The sequence below is a fragment of the Genypterus blacodes genome, unplaced genomic scaffold (genome assembly GCF_046128005.1).
Source record: "Genypterus blacodes isolate CSIRO-AG114 ecotype Tasmania unplaced genomic scaffold, CSIRO-AGI_Gbla_v1 ptg000059l_1, whole genome shotgun sequence".
Taxonomy (NCBI): domain Eukaryota; kingdom Metazoa; phylum Chordata; class Actinopteri; order Ophidiiformes; family Ophidiidae; genus Genypterus; species Genypterus blacodes.
This window is the reverse complement of record NW_027466871.1, coordinates 591089-610560: the sequence shown is the minus strand read 5'-3', so window position 1 is coordinate 610560 and position 19472 is coordinate 591089. Positions and strand designations below refer to the sequence as shown.

At 46.6% G+C, this 19472-nt stretch overlaps 2 protein-coding genes, 1 long non-coding RNA gene and 1 other non-coding gene across 7 annotated transcripts; 1 reads left to right on the top strand and 3 right to left on the bottom strand.

Moving 5' to 3' along the window:
• Nucleotides 1–239: 239 nt before the first annotated feature.
• tex10 (testis expressed 10) lies at nucleotides 240–8653 on the bottom strand. Its single transcript, XM_076153719.1, has 16 exons — nucleotides 8514–8653; nucleotides 8132–8339; nucleotides 7850–8037; nucleotides 7433–7759; nucleotides 7137–7349; nucleotides 6580–6832; nucleotides 6378–6490; nucleotides 5940–6187; nucleotides 5683–5818; nucleotides 5390–5559; nucleotides 4439–4616; nucleotides 3157–3373; nucleotides 1538–1609; nucleotides 1119–1303; nucleotides 785–995; nucleotides 240–688 (listed from the first exon to the last, which is right to left on the bottom strand). The coding sequence occupies exons 2-16, from the start codon at nucleotides 8312–8314 to the stop codon at nucleotides 548–550; spliced, it is 2835 nt and encodes a 944-aa protein (XP_076009834.1). The 5' UTR covers nucleotides 8315–8339; nucleotides 8514–8653; the 3' UTR covers nucleotides 240–547.
• On the bottom strand, nucleotides 1906–1978 carry trnat-ugu (transfer RNA threonine (anticodon UGU)). The gene has a single exon. It is a non-coding gene; the product is annotated as a tRNA-Thr (tRNA).
• A 465-nt stretch (nucleotides 8654–9118) lies between the features above and the next one.
• Nucleotides 9119–15184, top strand: LOC143003210 (uncharacterized). 4 transcript variants are annotated; one of them, XM_076153739.1, is made up of 12 exons: nucleotides 9119–9242; nucleotides 9481–9581; nucleotides 11195–11228; nucleotides 12605–12682; nucleotides 12766–12905; nucleotides 13085–13210; nucleotides 13346–13391; nucleotides 13473–13538; nucleotides 13633–14033; nucleotides 14114–14218; nucleotides 14430–14538; nucleotides 14674–15184. In XM_076153739.1, exons 2-12 carry the CDS (start codon nucleotides 9486–9488, stop codon nucleotides 14715–14717), a joined length of 1245 nt encoding a protein of 414 aa, XP_076009854.1. In that variant the 5' UTR covers nucleotides 9119–9242; nucleotides 9481–9485; the 3' UTR covers nucleotides 14718–15184. The 4 variants fall into 4 exon arrangements, with proteins under 4 accessions (XP_076009854.1, XP_076009855.1, XP_076009856.1 ...); XM_076153740.1 differs by having other exon boundaries at nucleotides 9125–9254; XM_076153741.1 differs by lacking the exons at nucleotides 9119–9242; nucleotides 11195–11228.
• Nucleotides 15185–15325: 141 nt separating this feature from the next.
• Nucleotides 15326–18687, bottom strand: LOC143003211 (uncharacterized). The gene is made up of 3 exons (XR_012963845.1): nucleotides 18337–18687; nucleotides 17683–17806; nucleotides 15326–17084 (listed from the first exon to the last, which is right to left on the bottom strand). It is a non-coding gene; the product is annotated as an uncharacterized LOC143003211 (long non-coding RNA).
• Nucleotides 18688–19472: the final 785 nt, after the last annotated feature.

Here is a 19472-nt window from a genome sequence, read left to right as displayed (position 1 = left end):
AGCCCACCTGCAGACAGAGACACACACACAGACACACACACACTCTGCACACCAGTCCACTCTCTTATTGCTTTCCTTTTTACAGAAGATTTATTTCTGAACTATGCAGTTTAATTGACTTTCACATGTATTTGCACAGAGGTCTGTTGTGTGTGGTTGTAAATAGAGACCTCACTCACTCTTGTTTCTACTCTATAAGCTAGAAATGCCAAAAATGAATAAACACAAAATAACACGGATGGCAGTGCAATGAGTTTCAACTTTATTTTTGCCTCTATTTTTAGTTTTTTAATCAAATATCAGCAAGTGAGCCAGTAAGTACGAGATATTGAGCAACGATATCAAACAAACGATCACCAGGCTAAGAATGAAGCAAAAACGAGCGAGAGAGACAGAGACAGAGAGAGAGAGAGAGAGAGAGAGAGAGAGAGAGAGAGAGAGAGAGAGAGAGACGGACTAGACACAGGAAGCAGTGAAACCTCTGCTGTGTTTCTGTCTGCGTGTTTGGTCCGTGTTGCACGTCTCATTACCGCTGAGCTGCTGTTTGTCACAGTCGGGAGTTGGGTCCGTACAGGTCTCGGAGCCCCATGTTGCCACGGTGAGCGGAGGATCCGTGAGCCACTGTCACGCTGTAACAGTACAGCAAGTCGGTCAGCCACTGTTCCCTGCTCTCACCACGCGAGTGCCTCTGCAAAACGTACACACACACTTATATTAGATGAATGGATTGGAGTGCGGAGGCTTTCACATTGATCTGCTGCGTTGCCAGTGTGTGTGTGTGTACCGTGAGCTGCTGTATAATCTCTTGCAGTAGAGCAGCGTTGGCCAACATCTGGTTGTGGAGCGGCGTGTGCTGCAGCAGCAGGGACAGGATCTGTCCGAGCTGCGGCCGCTCCTCCCCGCTCACGTCTCCGGCGCGTAGCAGCTGCAGCACCATCCGCAACAGCTTAGGGACGGAGCTGAGCGCCGACACGCACGCGCCCCAGATCGCCTCCCTGCAAAACAGACTTCATTAGGTATTTAACAATTAACAGCAGCAAAACTGTTCTGTTGATATGTCGATGGGTGTCATATTAACAACGGGGATCAGTGAAGGGAGGCGTTTGGTCGTCACACACCTTTTATGGTTGGTGTCAGCAGGCGCCTCCTGCTGCAGAGTGATGAGCAGAGCCAGCAGGCTGAGGCAGCAGTGAGACAAGAAACGCAACACAGAGTCTTTAGGGAGGACAGACAGGTCCAGTAATCTGGAGACGGCTCGCAGCAGCCCGGCCGCCATACTGTCAGGCACCACGGCCAAGCTGGTCTGTCACACACACACACACACACACACACACACACACACACACACACACACACACACACACACACACACACACACACACACACACACACACACACACACACACACACACACACACACACACACACACACACACACACACACACACACACACACACACACACACACACACACAGTTAGTCAGTAAAGCATCTCAGGTGCAATGCAGAAAGATCTTCATAGTGACTTCCTGCTCACCAGATATTTGCTGATTCCGTTCTGTAAGATGTCAAAGCACTGAGACTGTGAGCCCAGACAGTGGCAGACCTCCTGTGGATCAAACACAGCAACATGAAGGCAACAGAGTCAGGAGCGTTCACGTGTTCAGCCTTCCTGCTGACAAAGTGCCGACTACATTTATTAATTGCAACGATTCAATGTGACCACGACTTTTGGAGCCGTCTGCACCACACAACACGCTACATCAACATAAACCTTTAAAGCAAGGTGTCGTAGCTTAAACCAGTCTACTTTCCAGTTGAGGGGACTGAGGGAAGGTGAGCGACGTATCACCGGTGCATCACAGGGTTAAATGTTCTCATCTCCAAACATCCAAAAGAGTAATTAGGCCCCAACGAGATTTGAACTCGTGACCCCTGGTTTACAAGACCAGTGCTCTAACCACTGAGCTATGGAGCCCTGAGAAACACAGAGCGGCTCCACGGCATTTAGAGACTCGCCCTGTGACTCCTGCAGGTGTGGCGTCTGACTCGTTGGGGCAGTTAGTGTGTCATCCTGTTGGAGGTGAGCTGTGACAACATCCACGACACGTCAGACAGTAAAAGACACAAAACGTCCTCCACAAAGCCTCAATCACAACATTGGACAGACAAAATTGAAATTTGATGTTTTCCCCAAATTGCTCATCGCTGGTCAACGTTTGTAAATGAGACAGGAGTGGACGCAGTAACGTCTTACATTTCCTCTCTAAATGTCTTTCTTTCCCGCCTGATGGAGACGAGAGAGACACACACACACACACACGTCACTCCAACTTTTTTTTAAAGAGTGAAAGGCTCAGCTTTTCCTCATTAACTTCAAATCAAACTTTCCCATTAGCTTTTATGAAAACGGAGGCGTGTGTGTATGAATGTGTGCCGAAGTGACTGCGAGCGAGCCAGCCTGCGTGCCTGTGTGTGTGTGCACCTGTTGGCATTCTCCCCGTCATTAAAAACAATCCCGTCTCATTAGCTGAATCAGACGTGACACGGTCCGTCCCTTAATACCGTCCCGCCGTCAGCGTGCGTCCCCTCCCTCCTTCATCCCGCCACTCGCCTATGATTGACTCAGACAGGGAGATGAGAGCGGCAGGATCTGAGTCCTTAATTGAAGAGTCGAATTAGTGATTATAAGCCCCCCCCCTCCTCACACACACACACACACACACACACTCTTTCTCTCTCACACACACGCGCACTCTTGCCCTGGGGCAGTTACGTTAACGGTAATTTCTGCGTGGAAATGTCACACTCCCATCACGCCACGGGCTCTCATTAGCATTTGTGCGTCTCCTCCGTGCCCGATAACCATGTGTCTCCAACCTGTGCACCGCGATAAAGGTTCCCCTCTCAGCCGGCGCGCCACGATAAAGCCTCCCCCTCTGAGCTCCGGGTGAGAGACACCAGGGGGGAACCGAAAGACCACAGCTGTGTCCAGAATATCAACGCTTCAAAACAATGTCTCCCCTTCCTCCTCCTTCACCTCCTCATCCCCCCCACATCCTTCTTAGAGGACTGCCAGTCTAAGTCTAAGTCGTGTGGCGTATTTAGGCGCGAGCTTTGGGGGTCGCGATGGCAGGAAGTGTACGGCGAGCGCACCTCGACGATGTCCCAGTGGTGGGTGAACTGCTCCAGGGGGGTGGGGTAGAGGGTGAGGGGGGAGAGGGGGGAGGGGGCGCCATCGTCCGCCGCCTCCTGCATGGCTGCCAGCTTGTCGGACGAGAAGCCCGTCAAGGTGGAGAACAGGAAGCTGATGTAGTCCACGTCCTGCAGAGACGCTTCCTGCTGTCCCACTGACCAGCCGCTCAGAGACGACCTGGAGGACAGAAGGGAGTAAAGACGGAATCCAGTGAGGAACTCGACTGGATGTTACAGTTTATGAACACACACACAGTTTCATCACATGTCTGGGGACTGTTGACATGTTGCTTGTCTTTAGTTCGCACAGTTCGTCCCGTCGATGCACAAAGCAGCGTCGCACACAGAGAGAGACATTATGAAATATTCTCCACTGTGCGGAGGATAAAGTCTGTATCTGTATGTAATATGTGTGTAATAACAGAGCTGAGGGGCGAATACATACACACACATCATCCATGACGATGCTGCATTCCAGCCTCCCAAAGAGCTCTTTGTATCACACACACACACACACACACACGCTACACGCACGCACACACCCTTTCCCAAATGACCTCAGCTGTCCCCCGTCTCAAGGTTTGTATAACACTGCCCCAGTGACATGAGCATAAGGTTACACACATCCACACACACGCAAACGGACCTGTCCACGCATGCATGTGCACTCAGGAGAAAGTGAGGACAAATCTAAGTTGCGCACTGAACGGAAAGAGGCTTCACATCAAGTCAACAGGCAGATTAGCGACCAAGTGTTAAGGATTCCACTGTGATGGTGCAATACTGCCACCTAATGGTTACAGGCTGGAGTGCAGCTATGTGTCACACACTCAGTGAGCCTAAGAAGTTGTTTGTTTGAATTTGAAACTGATATTAAAATTATTGCAATTATTAAATCATGAGGTGTAAATAATGTCAGAATGAGACTTTTGAAGAAGAATGAAATAAAGCCTTGAAAACAAAGCAATCAATTGATTGTGGATTAAATTTAAAAAAAAACATTTTTGATGACGTTGATGAGGATGTTTTGATCAAACCGTACAGCTTCAACTTAACGTGATAGTTTAGGACTTCACACGTATTGCATCTTGTGAGCGTAACACAGATCCTCCTTCCCCTTCACGAGAACACACACACGTCACCAGAATGATGACCGCTGCCCCAGACTGAATGTGAGCGGATACATTCCAAACATTTAACACCAAGCAAGAATGTGTGACAACTGTGGGGGGGTTGTTCTCACCTCATGTGTACGATACGAATGAGAGAGGCAGCTAAGCCAGCAGAGATGCGCCCGGCCGTGCAGCAGCGGCTCAGATTGCCCAGGAGGTCCTGGGACATTTTTGGTAGGAAGTAGAGCAGCTGTACCATCCTCTGCTGCAACTCTGCAGGTAACAGCACCACAACTCCTTCCTGTGGATCTGCACACACACACACACACACACACACACACACACACACACACACACACACACACACACACACACACACACGTAATTACAAATAGACACAAATGCACTGCACCCTCTGGGGATATGACCTTAAGTTATGACACAGAAAATGAGAGTGATACCAGGAAAACCAGGACGTAACAAACAGGCAAAGGCACTACAGCCATGGATCAGATAATCGTGTGTGTGTGTGCGCGCGTGCTGTGCAGCCCGTCGCTGACGCACATGCTGATGTCAGAAGCCCCTGAGACAAAAGGAGTCTTGTGATAGTGAATCTCTGGCTTGACGGCGGTTTCTATCGAGCCCTGCCCCCCCCCCCCCTGCCCGCCCTGTAACACGCCACCTTTACTATCCGACAGCTCTCCAGGCTGCAGATGTGGGTGGGTGAGCTTACAGACCCATTTCTAAAATTCAATTTCACACAGTTGTCTGGAGTGTGAACAGTGGGGTTATATCGCCCCCTAGAGGAAACACAGGGGAACTTTGTCTGTGAGGCTTCATCCTGTTGCTGTGATCATGTGTCCTTTTGCAATGTAAAGTTTACCAATTGGTATTTTATAAGCATCTGAAAAGGCTGAACACTTTCATTTCATCTCTCTTAAATGAATTCCTAATCCAGAAGCAGAAGTGGGCAGAGATTGTGTTCCACAGAATTCATAGTGAATAATGGTGATCATTCTTTTTCACATGAATCGTATTGAAGCCACTCTGTAACATCTGCATGCGTTTGTGTTCACGTGTACCGTAGAGTTTGCAGGCGTGTGTCTGCAGACTGCTCAGCAGATCTTTGTTGCCTCGAGAAGCAGCAGCCTGGATGGACAGGATGAGTCGAGCGGAGAGAGCAGGGTTACGGTGGCCCAGCTGGGACAACTGCACCGGCAGAGACGCCAGCCACTGACACAGCACCTTACTCCTGCAGGCAGAGAGACAGAGGGGTAACACACACACACAGTGAGGGGCCGCAGCATTCCGTTGCCCCTGGAGCCATGGAGATGTATTCGGCTCATCATCAAGTGAGAGGTGTGAGTGAGGTTACCGGGCGATGTGTGTGTGTCCTTGCTCCTGTGAGTAGAGTTTGCTGTAGAAGGACAGCAGCAGAGATCTGGTCTGAAGCGTCATGTGCCTCTGCTGATAGTACATATACACTGCTGCAAACAGGTCCTCTGTCACTGCTACACACGCACACACAGACACATTAAAAACATTGTGGCATTGTGATTTATGAAGATCTCATATCCACAAACACGGACATGCTTCTCTGTGGTAAGTACCCACACACACACACACACTTACTTCTGCTCCTCTGTGTGAGCACCATCTTCCACACGGTGCCCAGCAGCATGTGCAGCTGCCTGTAGCTCAGCTTTATTCTGCTGCCCAGGATGTCTCTGACGAACGTCCTGAGGGGGCTCAGCCAGTCTGCGTCCGTCTCTGGAGCGAGCTCTTGCCTCTGGCTCAGGGACACCATGACCTGGCACACCGTGATGTTGAGGGCCAGGGGCTCCACCGTCTGAACGGGGACAGCTGCCGTCTGCTTACTCCTGAGGGGGCAACGGCCAGATCAGTGTATCGCTCGCTGCTTGACTTAAGTTGAGTTACAGATATGAGCCTGTGTGTGTGTGTGTGTGTGTGTGTGTGTGTGTGTGTGTGTGTGTGTGTGTGTGTGTGTGTGTGTGTGTGTGTGTGTGTGTGTGTGTGTGTGTGTGTGTGTGCGCGCGCGCCTTACTGTACCTTTTGAGGTCAAGCTTCCTTCTATGTTTGGGTGTGTCCAGAGCACCATAGGGGAAGTTCTTCATGAAGTGCTGTTTAAAATCTCCCAGGTATTCTTTACGGAACCATGAGTCCTACATTGAGACAAATCCACTGGTCATTTTCAGCAAAACGTTTGTGTGTGTGTGTGTGTGTGCGCTCGTGCGCGTGCGTGCAGTCTCACCAGTGTATCTTGGTGCTCTTGCTGTGGCGCCAGCTTTCTCAGCATCTGCAGAATGGACAACACCTGGAACATGACCGACATGGCGTCCGGGCTGAGCAGGCGGCTGCCCTCGTTGCTGTTGGAGGGAGAGTCGCTGGCGCTGGCCTCCATCCACACCTCAAGCAGGAGGGGCACCAGCGTGGTGGCAAAGCTCTGAACGGCCTCGGCAGAGTCCAGACGCTCGCCCAGTCCGGCTCCGGAGTCCACGTCTGGTCTGCATAGAGGGCGGGAAAGAAAGACACAAGCGGTGAGAGAGAGCTGTTGGTTTATGTTTATGTTTGTTTATCTATGTTTGATTATTCATTAGGACCTTTTTCATTACTATTCCATTTGGTCAACAAAGCAGTACATAGAGGTTTCTGTCTTCTGACCCTTGCAGGCCCCTCAGGTTATCTAGATCTGGTCTGGTTAAAACTAGACGCTGTTTCTATTTGTCTTTTCTGCAAACCATTTTGATTTCCCTTGAACCCGCCTGGCCTCTGATACTGATTGATCGTCACAGTTTGTGGCATTCGTACCTCAGGCGAAAGGTGGAATGCGGCGTGGGCTTGGCTCCTGAATGTTCATACACCTTGACTCCCACTTTGCTGTAGGTGAGCTCTTCCCAGTTGAGATACAGAGGAGTAAGCCGGCCCTCCCCTCTGGAACCAAACACTCCTTCAGTCGGAACGGTCATGTCGCCTTCCTCCACAGGCCTCTCCTCTACTATTGCCTGCAGAAAGCGGCCGAGTCTAGAGTGAAATAAAAGCGCAAGTTTAGAGGAAAGACATTTACGGTCATTTTCACAGCGTCTGCGCCTGTGAGGCCTCCGTACCTGAGGAGAACCGAGAGCCTCCACTGCTGGCTGGTTACAGTCCTGCTGGGGTTGACTGACAGCGTCCACGTTCTCCCCTTGGCTTCCTGAGGCTTTTTGCCTCCTCCGCTGTTGTTCCTGTGAGAGATCAACTCCAAGAAATTGGTGAGGAGCACAGAGGGCCGCGCCGCCAGCAGAGCAGGGTAGTGTTCCAGCAACACGTCCAGGACCTTCATGGCGTCCTCCTGGATACTCGTCTCAATGTGGGTCATGGCACAAGACAGGTGGGCACTGAGGAGAGGGAAGAATGGAGCGACCCGTTCTGTAGGCACAGACTGAGCTATGAACCTGGAGGGATCCAACAAATAATACTGTTATTCCATAAACAAACAAAGAAGAAGTGTTTCAATATTGCACGGCGGTAGTTCTTCTTCTAACCTGAGCACACGTGTGGCCGCCACGCGAACGTTCCCGTCCTTGTCCGTGAATACTGCTGCCACCTCGGAGAGCAAACGGGAGAGATGCTGCTCCAACAGGGAAGGATTGAGAGACAGCAGCTCCCTCAGACCCAGCAAGGCACCGTGTTTCACATTGGCATTGTAGTGGTGGAGTTGAGACAGGAGGTCCTAGTGGAGGAAGAGGAGGAAGAAGAAGAAATGGAGAGATATCCCATCACACTTCTTAAGCCATGACAGTATTGGATGGAGATGGAGGTCTTACATTGATCCCGAGCTGCCTGTGTGTGGTCGGCCCACTGGTGTCTCTCTTCAGCTGCTCGGATAGATGGATCCCCTTGCTGTGGAAGGTGGTGTTGGTGGCGTTATCAGCTCTGGGTTTCTTCTTTCCGACCTTTAACTTCACCTTCTGGAAGTCATCCTGCCTCTTCTTCTTCTTGGACTTCATCTCTGCAGATTGCGCCGCTACCCGTCTTCAAGAACAGAGCAGAAGTGAAAAGAATGACACACACACAGACATACACAGTTATGTGTTATCATAGTGGAGATGCGTTTAGAGACGCAGCAGCGCAGTTACCCACATTGCGACCCGCTAAATGGCCCAGTGTGCAGAGCGAGAATTCATGACAACTCAATGTTTCACTTACGAGTGTTAAAAGACTCTAGTGCTCCCGTCTCATCAAACATTCAGCCGTGTTCAGAGTTGAAGATTTGCCACCACGCTAACAATTTCAGCGACACATAAACACAATATGTATTCAAGCGAACTCGTGTTGGTGGATGGGGTCCTCGGAGACCAAATGTGCATTGTTTTGCAACTAAGGACACAATCCGCGGGCGGTGCACAGTCGCTGCGGTGCATTCAAAATAAAACCATAGTAGGTACAATTTTTTTTTTTCTATTTTAATTTGCAATGCACGGGCAATTCTTAATGATCAAACTGACCAATTAATGTGAATGCAATTTACAATTTAACTTAGGGTTTCGACTAAAATACAGACTTTAACAAGACCTTCTCCAAGTTTACTCTTCCGGTGTACTACGGTGTACAAAAGGAACGAGACACATGTCGTCCTCACACATGCCTTAGAAATATTTTGCTGTTTTAAACCAAAAACTCGTACAGTTTAGGTTATAAATGTATACCCCCCACTACTTATACGTTTGTCATAGTTTTATTTGCTTTTACTTTAAAACGTTAATAGAGGATTTAAAAATATATATTCTAAACAGGCGAAAGCAATAGTTGCCAAAGTGCTGTGCAGTTTAGCTGCAATCATTGTTTATCGGAAGCTAACTACGCAGAGGATTCCACTGATCTCGGAAGAGTCTCTGCTACTTTGACACACCAACGCACCCTGCGCCAGGCTGCCAGGTGAGTTAGTTTGTACGTATCAATGGTTTAGTAGTGGGTTGGCCAGCCAGTGTTAGCTAAACGCTTATGGGGGTTATTGTTTAGCTAGGCCCGCGAGGAAACAACCACCACACATTAGTAAGGACAACTAAGATCCATAACACATAAAGACATCACGTAGCACATGTGTGGATTCAGTCGGAGTATCTAAACTGCACCTGAAGTATTGTTTTTAGTATAATATTGTTGTGTCTCGCAGTTGAAATGGAAGCAGAAGTCAGCGCCCCGGTCGAACAACCCGCAACCACCAATCCTCAGAATGAGGGGAAGCCAGGTGCAAAGAAGGCGAAGAACGTCAAGGTAAGTCCGCCACCACACCGAGTAAGGCCTTCATTTAAAACGCACACAGGTGGACGCGTTTCCACAAGGTCGAACTCATAGTTATGAACTCCAACATAAACTTTACTTTTGTTTATTTCCTTCGTGGTGTTTTCGTCCCAGTTCATCGGTTCTTGCTGCCTCTCATGCCCGGTGTTCAGTGCCCTCTAGTTTGAGAGGGCACGTCATATTCACTCTGGACTGGTGATTTAAAAAAAAAAAGGAAAAAAAAAAGAAGCATCTTTGTAGCAGTGTTGCAAACTCCAGCTTGCTGGCTTCGCAGTGCAAACATTTCTACAATGTCCTTGATTCTGTCAGATCTTGCTGTATTTTAGATTCCACACTGAACTGTAGGTATAAGATGAACTTGCCTGTGAGCGGTTCTTCATGGCAGATACTCAGATTTTACTTTGAGCACTGCCACTTTGAGGACCATAGTAAAACCTTTTGTAAAAACATTTGATCAAGTTAATGCAGTCTTTCATTGTCATATCAATCACTTGTATTTGTTTGCTGGTTGCTGTTGTTTTCTACCAGGAACCATGTCATGATTCTAAGACCTGGCACAATCACAGGGGTGGCTTGTGGAGTCCAAGTCCAGCAGTCTTAAAAGGCTGTGACTGCAGCAACCAGCAACCTGACTCCATAAACCTCTGAACCAGCATGACTGACTTCACATGAAATCAGACACTAACCTTAACCCTCAACTAACACTGATAAAGTTGAATACCACTGAATACAGTTTTCCTGATGGACAACAGTTGCTCATGCACCTTTAGGTATAGATGGTTTGTGGAGTCGGGGCCAGTGCCGGTTTTGAAGTCACTGCTTGACTGTATTTATTTGATTGACATCCTGTCCCACTCGGCACAAGTGGATGCCACATTCCTCATCAAATGTGTAGTTTTCTGTTTTTGGCCCAGTGACTGCCATGGCGAATGGTAAATGAAATCCAGGTTTAAAAGCATCACAGAAGCGGAGTCCATATTTTATACACCGACATCACATCCATTTTCCCTCTTCCGTAATGAGAAAGAGAGAGAGATACATTTCCCCTTGCTGCTTTCATCTGTCAAACCCAGATTCCACTCCCAAACGGACCACACTAGCCCTGTGTATGGTGTGTGATGTGTGCCGATGCAGTCGTAAGCATCACACGGTGGCGTCTGTGCAGGCACTTGCTGCACTTTTGCAACAACTCGGTTCCATTGTCACTGACTTACCGAGGAATTGCCCTCAGTGTTCTCCAATGTGGCTACAGCCTTGACCACTTAAGACGCTCATATTGACCTTTTATATGTTTTTGACATCATTCATTTTTCTCTACTTCTGCTACTTTGCTCAAATATTTCAGTGTTATTCTACATTCTCATTTATTGAGAATTCAGTTTAGTGCACACTTTAGTGCAAATCTCTGTGACATGACCCTTGCTTTATGCAGGGGCCATGGAGGATGAGGAAAAAAATGACTGTAGTATGTCCGTTTATTGTGGCGTACATGGACGAGGAGTTCAGTCCTCTGCTAAATGTCATTCTGTCACTAATGTCTGTATATGTCTCTCTTCTTCATTTGGGTTTATTCCCCCTATTGACAGAGAAAGCAGCAGCTGCAGCATTCTGCTGATATAGGTAAGTCCTTGACACGTGGTACCACTGCCGGTGCTGAGAGATGAAGCTTGAGATCTTGTTGTCCCTGCTTCTTGTGACTGCTGGTGGCATGGTCACCACGATATGAGATTCACACTCTCAGAGATGGAGGGCTTTTGTGGTGCCATCTGTGGGTTTAGACTGATGATCAGTGTTTTCCACTGCAAAATTGAATCTTCCCTGCGTACGTATGTATACTAGAGAAGCCTGTTTAATGTTTATGTTCATGGTTTGGAACGACCTGCTTTTGGAATGCCCACCCATTCTCCTTGAATGTTGCCACACTGAGGTCTAGCATCATATGGCCCTCATAACTGTAAAGGTGAGAGCACTTAAGACACAGTCTTAAGTCACTGGGGCGCAGTTAATACCAACCATGCATCTGTGATGGTTGAATGTCAAAGGAAAGTGTTACCTTTTGCTGTGAATGTCCTCTGAGCAGATTTTTTTAACACAGCTCAAGACCTTATTCTTTTTTGCACTCTGGCCTGTGCTATGCTGGCTGACAGTGTGGTATTACATTATTGTTTAACTTAAGTTAACCTTGCCTGGTTAACAGTGCCTTTTAAATTGTGCAGGGCTATAAGGATTGTCCCAGAGTTTGACTGCTTCATTGATGCAAGCAAGTGTCACCGCTGTGGTGAGAAGCAGTGTATCATGGGGGTTGGTTCCCTGCCGGCCAGTGTGGGCCTGTATGGGGGCCAAGAACTGCTGTTCTGACTCTTACCCCAGGCTTTAACAGCCCTCAGGTGAAGTTTGGGATTCTAATTAATATAGAACAAATCCATCTCTGACTCAAACAGCCCATCATACAATGCAGATAGCATGTTTTCTTCATTTTGGTGTCTTCCTATATTTATGATACCTTGGAATGTCCATGTCTACTACTCATACTGCAACTTATTCATGCCAAGAGCAGACCAAACTAACGGTGTTCTGTCAAGCCTTAAATTACTTTCTGTCTCAGGTTGTACCATTGTTCATTACATTGTTTGTTTTTATGATCATACCTGCTTATGAAAGAATACAGATAGAACTGCTGCCTCAGGTTCTTGTCGTGTCAGACTCTCACTATCTGTCAACAACAAGCACAGGACAGAAAACATCATGCAGCACTGAAACATTTAAAATTAGCATTTAATGGGGGTTTTATATCCAAACAAAATGAGATCAAGTGCAGATGAGGTAGACATTTTTCACTGTGAGGCAAATGGAGGAACACAAGAAGTCTTTGAAGAACCCCCTCAGCTTAGAGCTGCCTGGAGCTTGGTCAGATGTGAACCTTGTTGTTTGTCTCTGTAAGGCGTCAGTTCTGAGTCTGCTTATACTCTTTGCTGATCTGTGTTGTTTGTTCCCAGTGTTCACAAAAGGCTCAAATATCCAGACCATGCCTTCTCTCAGCAAACAGTTGAAAGCAGTTGGCGATTGTGTCATTGGTAAGCACAAGAGTTCTTACATATTTCTAATATACCTCTTATACCATTGAAATGCATAACCAAAGGTCATTACATATCAACAGGTCTTCAGTTCATATGGGAGTACCGCAGTCCCAGCAAATCTGTCCCTCCACACTACCAGTGTAAACTCTGCGCTGTAACTCGCTTGCAGCATGATATGCTTGCTCATGTGAAAGGCTGGAAACACAGTTTCAGATACTTGGTGAGTATGTAATTTACACGTACAAATTGTCCTTCAATGCCATTTAAAGTGGCTGATATTAGACTTTGGTTATGTAACATGAGTTCAGTTCAAATGACCCTTAAGTAGGTATAGAGGGATGGATGGAGCATTTCAACTTTCAGTGCTTTTCTCGTTAAATTGCTCTACAATGTTCCCAGAAACGGGCCCATCCTGACATGGTCACCTGTGAGGAGGAAGAGGCGATCAGAGACCCTGCTGTAAGGAAGAAAATTAAAGAGGCTGCAGCTGAGGTGGAGAAGACAGAAGGCAGGGGACAACTCAAGGTGATTGTCAGGAGGGTCCTAACCTTTGTACCGTTGAAGCAGAGACATGGGTTTATCTTGGCAGATTCACGTACTGTAAGGATGTTAGCATTTTTGAGTTGTGTTTTGTGGTATTGATCCTGTGTAATGTTTTAGGTGATACTGAAGGAGCCATGTGACGTACATGCATTCAAAGGACTCCGTAAGTTTCTGTGAATTAGTTTAATGGAAAATGTCCTGTTCTAAACTGTGTCTTACCCCGCTTTTTCCCATTCTGTTCTAGGCACTGCCGTTCCTAAGGTTATGCCTCCACCCGGGCTAGGGATGGGACCTCAAGGGCCACATTTTGGTGAGTCTTTTTCTGTTTGAAGCATATTCTGCCTGATGGTTGGTATGTGTGACTCTTTTGTTTATTTAAACAGAAAAAACCTGATGTCTTGCAGGTCCCAGGTTTTCTGAGATGTTTCCAGGGGAGTGTCCTCGGGGAGGAGGTCCTTTTCCTGACTACCCAATGGATGAATTTAGGGAGCCTGGCTTTGGAGGCTACTCAGCCAGGCCAGGTTTCCTTGGTCCTGATGTTGAGCGGAGACCATTCCCAGATGTTATGGGTCATCGCCAGGATGGGTCTGGAGATGGTTTTGGACCAGGTGATGGAAGAAATGGTTATGGACGAAGTGGACTAATGGAAGAAAACCCTGGCCAGCGTTATCCTGATGAGTACCAGGGAAGCCAAATGGGGGGTGGCTCAATGACCAGACCATTAGACAAGCCTTTGGACAGACCAGGATTGATGGGAGCAGCTCCGGAGTCCAACAACCTGCCCAACACACTGCTCAGTTATCTGGTAGGTGTTTTTAAATACAAATTCATCGCTCCTTATCTCAATAAGTCATACATTTTCATAATTTTTAAATATGTGTTCAGGATACTTTCCGGATAGAGAACGAGGGTGACGCACAGCTTGTGCTGAAGGTGACACAGAAACTAACAGATGTGCTGATGGAGTACAGACTCAGAAGTGTGTCCTCGGTATGATTTATTATCTCAAATCTCAATCTACTGGTACTGGTCTAATTTCTGTGCGTCCCTGTAAAACAATTACTCTGAGGTTCAGGGTAAGTGAAACTACATTTCTCTGTGTGCATGTACAAGCTTGTCACGTCTCTTAAAGTGCACAGCATTAACAAATGTAGGTGTAAATTTGAGAATAGTTATCTTATTATTCCCATGTCCCATTTAGGGTCCTAGTCTGAGCAGCAGCTTGAGCAGCTCATCAATGAGCTCCATGGGCTTCACTTCAACTTCCAGACTGCCAAGCAGTGGAGACCGATTCTCTGGAAGCTTCACAGGTAAACACAGCCCAGGTCTCCTGTCATTGTGTCCATGGGGTGCATGCATGAGTTCAAGGTAGAAAATCCTGGTCTGGAGCCCTGGTCATGGTGGTCTTTCTGTATTGAAGTCCTTATGTCTTCTTCTTTACACAGGTTCTTCCAGGTACTCTGATAGTCCGCATCGATTCTACAAGTGACATTCAGCTGCATCTTAATTCTTGAATCTTCCTGTTTGATTTGGGTGTCGTCTATGTCCACGTCATGGGTAGACTTGATTTGCTTTTAGGAAGTTTCTTTCTCTATTGTCCACTGGTTACTTTGTTTTTGACTTCAGGCTTCTAAATACTTTTACCTTATGGAGGAAAATTTTGGTTTTAACTTTTTACTTGCCAACCAGTGTCCATTTCCCTCTTCATTCACTTATTAAAAATGTGAACAAATGACTTGTGATTTACTGAATTGAAATGTGAATCCCTTTACAAGCAATGCCATTGATTATGTGCTTCACACAAGAATCAAAGGGGGAGGGTGGGTGGCTGTTAGCATTTGTTCGGTCTACTTGAATCCTGCAAGTGTTCTTCTGAAGTAACCCTCAGTGGAAACTGCCAGCTATATTTCCAAGAAAAATGTTTAAAAAAAATGTTGAGAAGCTCCACAACATTCCCAGCATTTTAGAATTGGTTTTTATTCCAGTATTCCCAAAGACATGTCCACCACATCACTGGATTCTTAAAGGATCTTTTTGGTTGTATACGATGTATATCAACATTTTAAAGAAAGTTAGAATACCAATGAAGGAAATGCATGAAAGTATTAAATACATTCATTTTAATTACAAGTAAAAAAAGCAGTTATCAAAAGTGTACCACTGACACCTTTGATAGGGCTTTGACCAAAGCTTCTCAAATTGCAGCAGAAGACAGTCGACCCTCCTCAAACATTCCTCTTCAAGACGTCCTTTATCTGCGTCCTGTTAATTGGGGTCAGAAGCAGTTTTGAGCCCATGTAGGTCTGACCATGGAGCTTGAGAGCCAGTGCAGCCAGTTTCTGTGACTTAAACTGAACTACAGCCTCGCCGGCACTATTACCACTGCTGTCCTGTAGCAAGAAGATATTATCCTCCTTCACAACATATCTGGAGAAAATCTGTTTTATTTGGCCTTTCTGTACATCTGCTGGCATGTTTCTTACAAACAAGCATGTGTGAGCTGCTAAGCCTGGTGCCCGTCCATGTGGTTTCGCCTTTCCATTTATTTTCTTCTGTGGCCTTAAATGATTTTTAGCCAACATGGCACTCATTTTTTTCCTGGTAACTGATGAGACGTCTATGGCATTGGAGCCAACATGGCAGCCAGAGAGATTCATTGCATAGTCATAATCCACAGTCTTGTCAAAGATGAGAAAGACTCGGTCCGTCCTTTGCCTGTCCTTGTCCAGTAGATGGAGTACTTTACTGTGTGCAATGTTTGGACAGTGAAACAACTGCTTTATGTCAGTCTTGGTCAAATGTTTGGGTAGATTGCTAACCATGACAATGTGTTCAGGAAAGGTGGTACTTGAGGCAGACCTTGGCTTCTTCTGAGATTGTGTTGACAAACAATCGTCTGACCTTGTGTTGGTGACGATTTGTATGTGGTTTGTAGTTTTCTTTGAAGCGCTTTGCTTCAACCTTGGGTCACGTGGTTTATAGGCATTTTCACATTCTTTTAACGCACCGGTCCACATTTTCTCACATGCTCTACGTACCTCCACACAAAAGGAGCCCAGGAGCTGATCGTTGTATAGAAGAGCTTCATCTACATCCTGAGAATGTGTAAACTTCACAAGACAAGCATGTCTAAGCCCCAGGTTAACATTCACTATAGCTTCCTGGACTTCCAACTCTTTGAAGAAATGGCTGATGTCATCTTTTGTAACTGACGGTGGCAGACCAAATAGTCGGACATAGCCTGGCTTTGACCCAACAGCCTGCTGGGGGGGACTGACCACCACAGTGTCTTCAGCCTGAGAGTCATTTACATGTGGCGCAGGGTCTTTGTTTTCTTGTTGGCATGACTGAAGACTTTGAAGAACAGTACAAATGCCAAGAAGAAAGGCAGAATCAGCATCAAGCACTTGTGTATTTAAAGGTGGAGGGTTCTCATTTGGAGGTGGTGGAAGCTTCTTATCTGAAGCTGGCCGAGGCTTCTCGTCTGAAGGTGGCTGAGGCATCTCGTCTGAAGGTGGCCGAGGCTTCTCGTCTGGTGGTGGCCGAGGCTGCTTTATGGAGGGTTTCTTCTTTAACTTGTGCATTAGTTTCTGCTCCAGCTCTCCCATGCTGCTTATACGCAGAGTCACTTTAGAGCCTTTAAGAAAATTTCCGGAGTGTCGCATGGCAAGTTGACCATCTTTTTCACTGGTGAATGCAATGAACGCCTCCCTCAGACTTCCTCCCAATATGTACACTCCACCATCTGGAATGCAAAGACTCTCAAAGAAAGTTCTGATATCTTCTGGTCCAGCTTTCACATCCAGGCCTTCCAATTTGAGGATTACAGTCATTTTCATGGGAGTCCAGAAGATTTCTGAAAACAGAGAAACACTTTGTGAAACGACAGACAATAACAGCAGCAGCCATCTTCTGCCATGTGCCCCAAACAAGGGTCTGCGGAGAAAACACGTGAGTCAGTTTTTGAGTTAAGTTTTGAGGCACTTAAGCACTTTTCCCACTTCACTTCTCTTCCCAAAACGCGTATGATTACTCACCACGACCAGTCAACCGCACATGACTGTGACTTTGTGGCGTTGTGAGCGCTGGTGTTGATATAATATCGGGCAACATCTAACAATCGAGCTCCATCTAGTCTACCTCTCCACTATCTCCAAAGCCCGCGTTTTATACACACACGCATACACAGAGCGAAAGCGCGGGGAGAGAGAGAGAGACGCTCCGCATGGTCGCTCTCTTCGTCTCCCGCTGCATTACCGCCACCAAGTGGCCGGGAGCGTCCCTGCAACGATCCCGTACGCGCCACGCCCCCATGCACGTGACGTTAGACGCTTTCCTTGCGTTACAGACGTTCCTGTTTGTTACGCATCCCGTCTTTATCAGTAACTACAAGCGAGAGACTTTACGCAACTCTTGTTCTCCGTCTCTGGGTTAATGAAGGCGTAAAATCAAACCTGCTCCGTATGGTCAGTGTGAGCGGAAAAAACTCAGATTGTAGATTCACAGCTGGTTGGAATGTGGATTAATCCTTTGGTCCTTTGATCATCTTGGTGATGTTGGGCTGCTCACAAACTCCGTCTGTTGAGTTGAAGGAGAAAGTGAAGTTTGAAGCGACAATTCTTCTTAATTATAACAACTCTTAACCATCAATAATCGTTTGATTCTTCCTTTTCTTCCTTTTACATACTTTCACCAGTCAACAAACACGTTATTACAACAGTCATCATCACGCAGCATCAAATAAGTGGGGATCTCAACACACACATGCGCACACTTGTGCAAAGTCCTTATTTCCTGTGTGTGACAGCTTTCATAATATTGGTTTGTTTTTCTGTCTAGTCTTCTTCCTCTGATCAGAGCTGTTGTCTCTAAGTTAACAGAGAGGCGTCCTGTCTAAATATCCTCTGATAAACTTTGTAAACTAATAAATAACAATCCGTGAGACTGTTTGTTGGTGAGGCATCGTATTGTGTATGAATCTGACAGGCATGTGCAGATTCACAAGCCTCTGAAGCAGTTTGTTTTCTTTTTTTAAAGTATCTGTTCAACTTTTTAAAGAATTTGACTTAATGTGGGTTTTGTAATGATTGTTTCTGGTCTAACCTCACCTGTGATAGAGAGTAGCAGAGCAAAGCAATGCTCTGGGTAGAAAAAAACAATTTAAAAATGTCCTCCTCCAATCCATGAAGGAATGCAACCGGTTTTTCCAAAATGTACTTTATCTGCCACTCCACTAAATCACAATGTTGTCAAGCAGAGAACAAATTCCTCCACCATAAAGAGTTTTAGAAAATACGACGAGAATCTTTATCCAAAAAGGATGAAAGTCGTCCGTCCTATGAGTGTTCGCAAGGGAAGTGGACTGCCAAAGAGAAGTGAAACCCGCTGCTTGCATCATTTCCTGTAACAGATTCTTTGAGGAAAGTACCTAAGAGTCATATTACAAAAGCTATGTTAGAAGAAAAACAAATCTGCTCACATGTGGTAACTTTTCCACAATGTTAGATCCGCAAGTTTTCCCCAAGGAGCAGGCAGTACTAGTCCAGCTCTCAGTTGCTCTGCGCGCTCATTCTCCTGCAGCGAGACGAAGAAGTTCATGGGTTAGTTAGTAGGTGCTTTCCTCCAGTTACCGTGACAAGGCTGATCAACAGCTCACATGCACTTCCTTTTTCTCACCCCCTTGTAGCCAGTGGCGCCACCAGGACGGATTTTTGGAATCACAGTGGCGCAGGTGAGGAGGGAGGGGGAGGGGCGCTTCTATCGCGCACTTGCCGGTGAAAATCACGGCCAGCCCGCCAAGTTCTAAGTCATTTTATACACACACACAATCTTCAGTCATGTTTTGTGTTCCCCAAAATAAGCAACCAGTGATTACATTGAACACACACAAACAGGTTACTAGGCTTTAGATCGCCTCATACACTACTGTCACACATTGATGCCAATCACCCATACAAACATGCATCTAATCACTCCCCTTGCCCGTGAACCTTCAGGTAATGTGCCTTATCTCCTCACATCTCATGGCCCATTCTCTGCCCTAGGGATACATTTATTTTAGCAGCACTTCACATGTTTATACTGGACTGGTTTTAACATACAAAAATGGACTCTAGAAGTACTTGACAAACAGTATGGTTAAAAAAACACAGTGTTTTAACAAGGTTGGAATCCCTTTTCTCTCTTGGGAATGAAGCGATGCCAGGTGTATGAATGTATTAAGACTGAACTGTATCTCAGTCCG